Source organism: Agelaius phoeniceus, chromosome 1 (assembly GCF_051311805.1).
Source record: "Agelaius phoeniceus isolate bAgePho1 chromosome 1, bAgePho1.hap1, whole genome shotgun sequence".
In the NCBI taxonomy this organism is placed as follows: Eukaryota; Metazoa; Chordata; class Aves; order Passeriformes; family Icteridae; genus Agelaius; species Agelaius phoeniceus.
In genome coordinates this window covers 5,593,723-5,606,133 of record NC_135265.1, presented here as the reverse complement: position 1 = coordinate 5,606,133, position 12,411 = coordinate 5,593,723, and the positions used below count along the sequence as shown (strand labels likewise).

Here is a 12,411-nt window from a genome sequence, read left to right as displayed (position 1 = left end):
CCAGCACCTCAACTAAACCCTGGCATCCAGTGCCTCATCCAGGCTTTGTTAAACACACCCAGGGATGGGGACTCCACCACCTCCCTGGGCAGCCATTCCAGAACTTTATCACTCTTTCTGTGAAAAACTTTTTCCTGCTATCCAACCTAAACTTCCCTTGGTGCAGCTTGATACTGTGTCCTCCAAACCTAAACCCGCCCTTCCAACCTAAACCTGACCAAAAATAGAACAATGAGCAAACACTTGCAAGTGAATTATTTACATACCTCTTGCTCCTTCTGCAGTAATTCCATAGCTTCCCGAAATTTCCTTTCCTTTGCCTCGGTTTCAGCAATGGTGGCCTTGTTCTGGTCCTCATATGCCATTGTTACTACAGCCAGAATCAAGTTGACTAGATAAAATGAGCCCAGAAAGATGACCATCATGAAGAAGACTACATACACCTTCCCAGAAGCTCTGAGGGTCTGCAAGCAACACACCCCAGAGATAAACATTACCACAAAAAGCACCAGGCAGGCTTTCAATGTGCACTGAGCTTCCTAGACACAATGCTTCAGGAAGCTTAAACGAAATTATAAATTTGTTGTTCTTCCCTGTCTTCCTCCCTCCTCCGATACCCTCACGTTGTAAATCCCATGAAGACAATGGAGGAGGCATTTTTTACATTTTTGAAGGACAGTACAGAACCCTTTTAGGACTTTTTTCCAAGAGTAGGGTGAAAGAGCTGGGAAGCACTTCAGCATTCCTTTTCTAGGAGTTACTGGCAGAAGGAAGGACCATGAGCTTACCAGGGCCATGCCTGGGAAGAGCACACCATAAACTCTGGACATTCCCCACAAGTAAGGGTGAGAAGAAAGGAATGATGGGAGCAGTTATGTAGATTAAGTTATTCCATATAAGGTGATGTTATGAACCTGCTTTCTGGTTGGTTAGACTTGTGTTCTATATAAGGTATGGTTTCTGTTTCTCTTTGTTCTTTGGTTCCCTGCCCTCTATATAAGTTTGTTTTTACCTCACTTCATGGTCTCCTGGAGTTGCTCCCTACACTGTACAGCTTATGTTTCTGTTGTTCATTTATTGTTAGCATGCCTTTTATTTTCCCTTATTAAACTTTGATTTTTGAGCACTCCTGTTGTACCTGTCCCTATTTTAGTTACTGCCACGCTCCCACCTGACCCTGTTGTGGGGTTGCACCCACCATCAGCAATGAGGGTTCATCCAGCAGCACCCTCACAGATTGTACATCCCATTGAGACAATCAAGGAGGCATTTTTACATTTTTGAAGCACAGTATAGAACTCTTTCAGGACTTTCTTCCAAGAGCAGGGCGAAAGAGCTGGGAAGCACTTCAGCATCCCTTTTCCAGGAGTCACAGGCAGAAGGGAAGATGTGGGCTCAATGACCTGCAGCTATTGCTTTTATTTGAGGTTTCTTGTCCTCTCTACACATTTTCTGCTTCAACCAACGAAGATCAGTTCTGAGCCATGCACAAAACTGGTACCTGTTGGTACAGACGCTCCCAGTAGTCCTGGGTCATCAGGCGGAATAAGGAGAGAAAAGCCCAGCCAAATGTATCAAAACTGGTGAAACCATAATCAGGATTTGGCCCAATTCTACAGCATTTATAGCCAGGAGGACAGTCCCTAGAATTAATAACAAAAAGTGGAGCTCTTATAAATGTGCAGATTTCAAGGAAAACTTCAGCTTTATGTAAGAGCTCTGATTATGTTTCAGCTGTGCAGTTCATTAGAGTGCAAAACAATTTTCTACTCCAGGTAGTATTGGCTGGAAGGAGGGATGGAAAAAGCAGCACCCACAATCCAGAAACAAAGGAAGAAGACAGGCTGGAGTAGATCACCAATCCAGGACAGCCCCCTCATCACCAACCCTCATCCCCTGCCCCTTGCTGCAAAGCAGCCACATCTCCCTCTCTGCCCAAACCTGCCCTCCAAAATTCTTTTTTTGTTTTTACAGTTTAATGCCCATGAGCCTTCACAGAGAGGAGTTTCTGTCTTGTGCTATACCTCAGATCTTTGACATTTTCAGTTCTCTCACACATCCATGGGATAAAAGAAGACAACACTTCAGGAAAGTCTAAAAGACTAATTAGATCTGAATAAGCCAAGTGCAAGTCCATACTTCATTCCCTACAAGAATTAAATTATCTGACTACTATACTTTATTTTCTGTGTTCCTGTTTCTGCATTCAAGGAAAGCTTAGAATTCCTGCTTTTGTCTCACATGACTGAGCAAATACAGGAGCACTGAGGCAGAGAAAACTTCCAAGGAAGAAATAATCTTAAGTCACTCACCCAGCACCATGACCACACAGCAAAATATCCACAGTACCATTTTTCCTAGCAAAGTCATCTATTTAGAAAAAAAGGGAAAAAAAATTAAACCCAGAGCACTTTCTAGCCCGAATCCTCTATCATTTAATATTAGTAGTGATGAGTAACCGGTGACCTGTAAGAGTGAGAGCACAGGTTTCCCATGCTCACATTAACTGCACCAGATTGCAGGATGCCCTGGCCTCATTTATAAACATGAATATGTATATGCATGAATTTCAGACTGAAGGCACTCCTTTAATGCAGAATGTTTACAGTTATTATCACTTTGGCTATGTCTGTATAAAGAAAATGAAGAATTGGAAGATGTAGGCTCAAGTGCAGTCACAGAATCCAGGAGTGGTTCAGGTTGGAAGGGAGTGTAAAACTCATCTCATTCCAATCCCTGCCATGGGCAGGGACACCTTCCACTATCCCAGGCTGCTCCAAGCCCTGTCCAACCTGGGCTGGGACACTCCCAGGGATCCAGGGGCAGCCACAGCTTCTCTGGGCGCCCTATGCCAGGACCTCAGCACTCTCTAAATAAAGAATTTCTCCCTAACATGTAACAGAAATGTTTAACCCATCCAATATTTGCTAAAATATTTGCCAATATTTTGCTAAAATATTTTCCAGTATTTTTAAATGTTGGCACAAACTGGCAGAGTTCTGGCCTGTAGCAATTACCCCTCTCCAAGAATGTGTGCAAACACTGTTAGGAGTAGAACAGACCAGTTCTGTTTCCAATGAACAATAAAAAAGTCCAGTTCTGAGGGGGAAGAAAGAATATTTGGTTGTGTGAATATTCACCACTGCAGAACCTAAAGGCAGCTCCTAGCCCTGCTTATCTGAGAAATGCAGATTTATCCATTAGGATGCTGGAGCTGTGCCCTTTTTGAACTCTTCCCCCTTTCTCTTAGCATTACTTACTCTGTTATCAGCAGAATGAAAGTAAAAGCTTTAGCTAATAGCCAATTATCTCCATTAAGGTGTGGATTTATTATCCCAGATGTAAGGGAGGTCTCACATGTCCCTGGTGCTTCTCAAGCCTCTCCTGTGCTCATCAGATAATTCAGCATGATTCAGAGCCACCAGGAACCTTTGATATCACCTCTGCCATACCATATAAATACCCCATAAAGGAATTAATCCCTATCTGGGCTACTTTCCACTGGCATTTTGCTCAGCTCTCCTCCTGAAAACTGAAAAAAAAAAGTTTTTTAAAAAAGATTCGGTGATTGAATCACAATAACATTTGGTTCTCCATGTGGGAGATGGGAACTTCCCACAAAATCGGGAAGAAAGCAGTCCATAATAATAAACAAAAATAGTTCTATAGAAAACTGGGCTTATAGGGCTGTACATCCTAAATCCTATAAGAAAGTCATCTACCAAGCATTAAACCTGTCTAGGCTCTCCAATTCCTTTTGGCATAGGGTTTGAACAACACAAAGGTTGTGAAGCAGCACAGATTTTATATTTCTTGAGCTCTGTTTTCTCCATCCCATTGCCTTTGTACAGCTTCAATGTTCTGCATATACTAAAATATAGATCCTTTTTCTTCTTGTTCTTCAATGCTAAAATCAGCATTTTCAGCCCAACTTTGTCACATCCATGGTCTCTGCTGTGGTGTTCTAGTCACTGATTGATTCCTGCTCAAGTTTGCTTTCAATTATGATTTTTACAGCATTCTGTACATGTAAATTACTTGGTTTTTATGTGTGGTCTTTTGGTAGGAACAAGGAAAAAAAAAAGGTTTTCCACAAAAATCTTTTCTACACTTTCTTCCCTGGAATGTGAAGTTTTTGAAGAAATCCTGTCTGAACAAATCTCCCACAGAGAGTGTGGACAAACAGCAATTCTGGGTGACTTTTCATGTATTTTCAGAGTTCTCCTGGGAAAATTCTTCTCTTCCTGTACAACTGCTGCTGTGTCTGAACTCGGTGGGAGAGATTTTCTTCAGTGATGAAGCTTTCTTCATATTTCTGGCACAGACATTGATTATTTTGAGTCTGGTTTTTTTCACATATATTGAGTCTTCTCCTTTAACACAAGGCTTTGCTTTGCTATTCTGAATTGCATCTTACAGGTGTTCCTCTGAGAATGCTCTGATGCATTTTCAGATCTCTGCTCCATGGTTCCATCACCAGCCTCAGCCAAGGTGTAAACATGAAACATATGTATTGTAGATATCTTATATAAGACATAAAATAAGATATATTTGATGTCAAGAAGTAAGTAATTTGACTTTTCAACAAATTCCTCTGTTTTAAGCTGAGGAGCAGTTCTCACTGAGCAGGAAAATGAAGATACATGGGCTCTTCAGCCTGTAGTAAAAGGTGAACTTTGGGGAATTACAACAGAGAATGAGCTAATGCATGTTTCAGTTATTGTCATATCATTCAGGGAAACAGATCTGGATGTTACTGGAAAATTTGGGAGTGCTTTTTCTTATAATGAAGGGAAGGAGCACATTCCTGGATGCCTGCAAGCTGCTCTGGCAATCACAAGGCCATTATCAGGTAGTTACTCATCAAAACATCAATCAAAACATCCTAATTCACAGCAGTGATTATACATGTGTGCATAGGTGTCTATAGCATCATCTAAAGAAGAATTAGGGGGAAAAAATTACCTGAATCATTCATAAACTTTTCATAACTTTCCCATGTTTTATTACAACACTCTGTAGTGTTCCTGATACACTTTTGCCTGAGATTGCCCTTAAAAAGTTGGAGGCCTATGAGGGCAAAAACACTCAGGCAGAAAACAGTCAGGATCATCACATCAGCAAGCTTCTTAACAGACTGGATAAGTGCCCCTACAATGATCTTGAGCCCTAAAAAAACAATATAAAAAGCAAAAACAGGATGAAAAACTGAGATTCAAATATCATACTTGATTAGAGTTAAAACAATGCATAAAAGCTAAAGGATAAGAATTACAGGATAATATGTGGCAAATATATTTGCTATACAAGTATATTTAGGATGAGAGTGACTAATATGAGAGAAATATTTTTTTCCTCCTTTCTTTGACCCTACAATTTTAAAATGTTCCTTTAATCTCTGAAGAATATTCATGCAAAGGTGACAAATGAGAAATTGTCTAGTTTTCTTTATCCATGAAAGTAATACGCATAATTCAAATTATACTTCCAACACTGGAAATTTCTGAAGATTATATCCAATCTGAACTTCTCCTGACATGGATTGATGATGTAAAATCATTAGTGGTAAAGACCCTTCAATATGCAGAATTATTTCTGTGGAACCACAACACACACATCAGCTAAAAGCACATTCTGTAAAACTGACATTCTAAACTCTGAACAGTATCTATAAAAGCATAATGAAAACAAACTATATTCAGTATTCTTTCTAACACTTGGTTCATTCTGACTGGGACAGATGAACTGAAACACTTTTTGTGTGCACAAATTCAGCTGTGTCTGCAATTTATGAAAGACACGGGAAAAAAAAAAATAAAGGCAAAAGCCAAAATTTTGAATGAAGCAAAGAATGCGTTGTAAGGAGAAGAAAGTACTCAGCAAGTAAGATTTCTTACCTGGGACTACTGAAATGGTTTTTAAAGCCCTGAGAACCCTGAAAGTCCTGAGGACTGACACATTGCCCCGTTCATTGAATGCTCCCACATACCTGGAAAGAGCAGATGTGAAATACCAAGTGCTTGAACAGAGTTAACAGGGCAGTCATTTACAGTGGTCATTCTTGGGTGTCCATCTGTCCAAGCATTTTTTAAGCATTAAAAAGCTACATATCAAGGATTTGTCTGAAGACTTATAAAAGAGAAATGCATTTCTTCATTATTAGTTTCCCTCTGAGGTGGCTCATGGCTTGTGCACAGCTGCTGCTTTTGTGTGAGCATCTTTAGACATCACTCATTTAAAATACAAAGGTACCACTCAATATTATGAATTTACAAATGCTGGCTGAGCTGTTTTAATCTCCCTTCTGTAGCTGTATTTAACCAGTATATAGAAGTTTGCTAATTACCAGAAAATCAGGCTTTAACTGTAATTTTTGGAGATGGAGCTGTAATTTAATCCACTATCCTGATGTCTATACCCATCACCCTAGCTGCAAAATTGTACTTTCATTCATGGGGTCAGCAAGTCTGTATTTATACCTAGCTCTTACATTTCACCAGTCTCAACACATCCCTTCACAGATATCCACCACTGGGAATATCTTGCTCTGCACAACTCTGTTCCTTTCTTGAAAGACTAAAACATTATTGTAATACAGGGAGTGCTAAACAGGGGGAAAAGTCAATTGTCTAGACAGTTTCAGGTGCAATTAGGAGCCATGGGCTGGTTTTTAAACCACAGACAGCCTTTTGCACCACAGCAATGAGAATTTCTAGCACAGAGAGACGAGGCAGGTAATCCATATTTTATTTGTTCCCACTTACGCCATGACAATAACGGAGAAATCCAACCAGTTCCAGGGATCCCGGAGGAAAGTGAATTCATTTAGACAGAATCCTGTTGCCAATATTTTTATCAATGATTCAAAAGTGTAAATGCCAGTGAAAGTAAATCTAAGGAGGGAAGAAAAGAGCCAAATGGAAAGAGCAGTCTTAGCACTCAACAGAAGAGGCACAGTCAGATTATTTAATGTCTGGGCCAGCAAACTGAGACAACATGGAGATGGAGACAGTAGCTGACTGCAATCTGGACATGACTGTTAGTGTGCAACCCATGACACACTTTTTGACATTCAACAATTTTTTCCAAATTCTTTCATGTGAGGCCCCATAATTTCAGAAACACCAGACTCCCAGTTATTAGCTAAAGTGAAGATCCAAATTTCTATCTTCCTCCAGTTTCAAGTGGCCAAGTGAACGTGTGATGTGTTGTGTTATTTCCTTTGGGCACACAGCAACCATTTCTGTGTAGAATATTTAAAACACTTAGAGGAATACAAGAGTAGAGGGTTTTCAATTTAAGATGGCAATTTTTCTTATTAATGGAAAATTATCAGTAAAAGCTCTTCTGGACTTAATTGAGTGCACTTATAATTTCAAGGAGGCAGCAATATCCCTACAGAATTCAAAAGGCTTTCATTTGGTAGTCAGAAAATGCACTAAGAAATTATATGGATGTAATGCTTCCCTTTTTATTTGGAAAGAAGTATTCTGAAATTATTCTTGAAATGCATTTGAATGGTAGCTGATGTCAACAGCAGATACAACTCTGATCCAACCTTTAACTCTCTCATAGGTAGAGAAGCACCTCAGCATCTTCTGGTGTTTTAATACCATGCAGAGCCTTGATCCTGCTCACATGACATTTTGCCACTCCAAGCTGTTTCAGTGTCATTTAACATGATATAGTAAAAAAATACTTTTAAACATGTTTTTAATGCTAAGCATTTGGGAATCTTCTCCTTCATGTTAGGTGTTAGAATCATCAGTATTTATATTCTAGAGTTTTTGCCAAAGTGAAAAAGTGACAGCTGAAATAGTCTCTAAAAAAGCCCCAAAACCAACAAATCCATGGCATTATACATTTCAAGATTGACTGCAAAACATGGATTTATTGTAATTTAACATTGCAGGTGTTGGCAGCACTGAAGATAAAAGCTTTCCATTCTAACAGCAGGCCAAGTTCTTCTGACAGAACATTTTATTAGAGCAAAACTCAGTACTTCAATATAATTAGCCAGAATTTTGAAAGACAGCAACTCCCATGTGCTCAATCAGCATCAGTAACAACAGGAAATACATCTTGATAGAGAAAAAATAATTACTGAGTAACTTCAGAAAGTGGGAAAACTGGAGAAGAACAGACATGAAGCCAGTTCAACAGTGGAACTTATTCTGCACTTACTCTCTTCTATAACATCAAAATTATTGTATATATTTGGCTTAAAGACAAAACTACTTCCTCAAATAAAATCTAAATTTAGAAAAACCCTTAAGACAAGCAACTTTCCTTTTAAATCTCCCACAAATTGTCTTGAGTGAAAGTGTAAAGTCTCAATAACTCAGTACAACTACATAAATAAAAAATATACGTACCCACAGATACTTACTCAACATATGTGTTCCATGAAGGTGATGAAGACTTAGATGACTCAGACAGAGCCATGAATACACAATTAGTTATAATGGTGCACATGATAAACCAGGTGAACAATGTAAGTCATGGGAGTGAAGGCAAAGAATACGACACAGATTCAGAAATGTAACTCAACATTGCATCAGTCACTGCCTGATATTATCTGGCTTTTTGTTTAAAGCACTTGTAAGAACAGAATGCACAGGTATTCAGTGATTTTGAGCCATGCTAGATGGCAACACACTACTGCTGTTATTCAGGGATTTCTGTATTGGTTACAGATCTGCTGCTCTAAGCGTTTCCAGCCTGGAAAAAGGACCCTCAACCACTTTAGGATTGGATGGAAGGATGCAATTTTAGTTTTATTTTTTGGCATACAAGTTAAACACATGCTCAAATCACACAGGTGGAGCCCACACCTACCTCTGACCTGGCAGAGCTCTTCTCTTCCAAAGGACAGCATGAAATCTGACAGTGTGATTGCAGGAGTCTCAAACAACTCTAGATCATACAGGATATGCTGAGTTTGAAGGGACCCATCAGGATCATCAAGGCCAAGTCCTGGTCCTTTTCAGGACATCCCAAGAGTAACACCACGTGCTTGAGAGCATTGCTTCAGTGCTTCTTTAACTCTGTCAGGCTGGTGCTGTGACCACTGCCCTGGGGAGCCTGTTCAGTGCCCAGCCACCCCTGGTGAAGAACCTTTTCCTAATATCCAACCTAAACCTCCTCTAGCTTGGCTCCAGCTGTTTCCTCAAGTCCTGTCACTGGTCACCAAAGTAAAGAAGTCAGGCTGTGCCCCTCCACTGCCCCTCACGAGGAAGTTGAAGACCAGAATGAGTCTTCAACTCTTCAATCTCCTCTTCTCCAGGCTGAACAGACCAAGTTCAGCCACTCCTCATGTGGCTTCCCCTCCAGACCATTCACCATCTCCACTGCCCTCCTTTGGATGCTCTCTGATAGATTAATGGGGTTTTTATATTGTGATGCCCATGTTTAGCCAGCTCCAGGGGCTCCCCAGGTGCTGTTTGTTGTACCACACACATGGGCAATCCATAGGGTAGAGGAGTATGGGAAACAGATCCATCTTTGCCATTATCCATCCTCTCCATTCCCACAAAAAAAAAAAAAAAAAAAAAAAAAAAAATATATATATATATATATATATATAAATCCTGGCCTTAGGTCCAGGCATGGTCCAGCTGTTAGAAGGAGCAGAGCCACTCATGGAAATGCCAATGTCAGCCAAATTCCACCCAGAGAAAGCCCCAGATGAGAGGCATTGCTGCTCCAGGGATGTCTGCACATTGCTGTGATGACAACCTCAAGCCATTGGAGTTACCTCACACCACAGATGGCTGGAAATCTGAAATCCACACAGGGACATCACAGACTCCACTCTGGGTCTGGTTCAGTCTCAGGTGTCCTTCCCCAGTGCCAAACTGGAGCAATACTTGTGATTCCCACCCCCTAAATTTGATATATGAGGTGGGATCTATATTACCTTTATATTCCCAAGGCATTCCCTGCAGCAGCATGTTGGAAATATTTACTTTCATATACCACATGTACACTTTTTGAATCTTATTTCCCAGAGAAACTAAGTTTAAACTAAGTTTTTATTTTTTCTGTGTGTTTTCCTGTGTATGCTTGCCTAACTCAACCATTTCTCTCAAAACTGGCCAATGGTTGATCAGCTTTGGCACATGAGTTGAATTTAATTCCCACATTTGGGTAAGCAGAAGATGAAAAAGAGGATAGAGATCTTATCAATCTTCTCACTGGGAAAGGTTTCAGAATGAGATACTTGTTTATGACACATCACGAAATCAATATCAGAGCTCAAAACATAAATCTGTAGAAAATCAGGCTTAATAAGCCAAATACTCACAAAACTTATTTCTAAGTATTACAAAACCACCAAAATCACCTACTAATAGCTAATAATAATCACCTAGTGATATCTAAGGTGATTCATAATTAGAATCTATCTGTAGTGAGAAGACCTCAGTCAACTCAGACTAACTCAATCTGTAAAATACAAAAGCACAGGATTATGTAGGGTTTTATAATCAAAAAGAGTGAATAAAGCCAATAAAAGGATATGAATGTACTAAAATTTTAATTGCTCTTCTTCGTATTGGGTGGAAGGGACTGAAGATCCACAGGGCACGTGTAGCAGTAAATCTGTAGATTGTTTTCTGCTTGTTTAGCACTATGAAAACCTTTCAAAAATAAACAAACAAGAATTTGTCAGGAAGTTGAACACAAAACTTATTTTTGTCCTGTTGTGTCAGTCACGAGCAAGAGCTTGAATTTTACTTTAGCCTGGTTAACTGGAAAGGCCAAATACATTTGCTATCCTTTCATCAGAAACTTCAACTCTCAGGCTGCAAATTATTCCTTGGCATAAATTTCTTTTTTCAACCTTGTGATTTGCAAAGAGCTGTGCACAAAACTAATCTTGCTAATGATTATTCTCTTAAAATAGAACAAAACCCTCATTGAGTCAAGATATACAAGAGGTGCAAGGAAGAACTGCAGCCTTTTTCATTATTATCTATTGTTGACAGTGATCCTCTAGCTCCTGGACTGTAGAAATTAGTTCAGTGTTTAACATCATCTCAAGCAAAAAGCGTAATTCCCAATGGATTAGTTTCCATTTCTCTTTTTCCATTTCTCTTTGTTATTGAAAATCATATTCTTCAGCATGTCACAACTGGAATATGGAGCTTGAGTCAGGAGGTTGTAAGGATTCATCAGCAATTGTTTTAAAATAATCTTTATGCTTAAGTATAATTTATTGTATGTACAAAAGCATTGAGATGGAGTGAAACACATTGTTCAAAACTATGGAATTTACGAAAATGTACAAAATTATGTAAAAAATTACTGTAGTTTCTAATTATTTTAATTTCTTTCTCAACCCCCCTTTTCTTCCTTTGTCCAGTTTATTCTGCTTCTATTCTATTAATTGATTTCATGTTATTTCATTCTTAAAATTTAAAGTTAAGCTTTTTTAAAAAAAAGATTACAGCACATCACTCAGCTGTGCCAACTGCATGCGTTGTTTAACCTAGAATGGGATGAAAATTTGTATAAAGGGATGTAAGCAGAACTCTTTGACAGATTGCCCACAGAAACTTTTGGCAATGCAATAAATTAAATTAAATTAAATTTAATTAATTAAAAATAAAATCCAAGTATTTTGGTTGGCTCTAACCTTATGATCTTTGTAGTACGGGTCGACATCCTCCAGTGGTTCCCCAATGAGCTCTGGAGGAGGATTTCCATAGAGAGCTGGCAACTTCTGGAAAGCTTTGAGGTCAAGCTGAGGACGATCCTTCTCCTCAGGTTTCTGCTCTGTGGTATTTTTTGGACATTTCTTTTTGGCAGCAATTCTCTTTTTGATGGCTGCCAAGGATTCCTGAGTGAACCTGCGGAAGTTGTTGGTACCAGGCACCAAGAATTCAGCCATTTTTCATGCTTCTCTTCCTGTCACTAATTCTGTCCAAACAATAGAAACAGGTAGAAAGGAAGTCAAGTAAGTCCAAAAGAGGCAAGTTATGGAAATGAAACAACTGTTTGCCCATGCATGGCTAAGAACATCAACTTTCTAAGCCATCAGCTTCTACAAAGGAAAATAAAAAGAAGAAAATATATGATAAATACCTTTTTCAGTGATATGTCTTCTCAGGTTTTTTTTTTAATTATATGCACAGATAGGATGTGAGAAAACCTCTATAAACTTAAGAGTGTATTATGCTAAATGCTCTTGAGCTGCTCTGAAAAAAAAAAAAAAACAAACCCTACTCTTCTGGTTCAGCCCAATATTTGGAAATGGGGCACTAAAACCCATCAAACTGCAACATCAAACATGTGGAAGTTGTCAGCAACAAGAGGATCAATTATTAAATTAACTGATGAAGATGGGAATACTGAGATGGAAAGTCCATCCTGGTGGAGCCAGCACAGGAATGAGCAGCATCCAATAGG

The 12,411-nt window shown here is 39.2% G+C and overlaps 1 protein-coding gene across 1 annotated transcript in view; it reads right to left on the bottom strand.

The window, feature by feature from the left end:
• Nucleotides 1–11,893, bottom strand: part of LOC129117996 (sodium channel protein type 5 subunit alpha-like) — a 33,344-nt gene extending 21,451 nt beyond the window's left edge. Inside the window, exons 1-9 of the mRNA XM_077190507.1 lie at nucleotides 11,639–11,893; nucleotides 10,522–10,640; nucleotides 8,390–8,494; nucleotides 6,765–6,893; nucleotides 5,898–5,989; nucleotides 4,966–5,169; nucleotides 2,313–2,370; nucleotides 1,502–1,643; nucleotides 267–464 (exon numbers count right to left, since the gene is read on the bottom strand). Coding sequence (XP_077046622.1) covers nucleotides 267–464; nucleotides 1,502–1,643; nucleotides 2,313–2,370; nucleotides 4,966–5,169; nucleotides 5,898–5,989; nucleotides 6,765–6,893; nucleotides 8,390–8,494; nucleotides 10,522–10,640; nucleotides 11,639–11,893 — 1,302 coding nt within the window. The remainder of the gene's footprint in view (nucleotides 1–266; nucleotides 465–1,501; nucleotides 1,644–2,312; nucleotides 2,371–4,965; nucleotides 5,170–5,897; nucleotides 5,990–6,764; nucleotides 6,894–8,389; nucleotides 8,495–10,521; nucleotides 10,641–11,638) is intronic.
• Nucleotides 11,894–12,411: the final 518 nt, after the last annotated feature.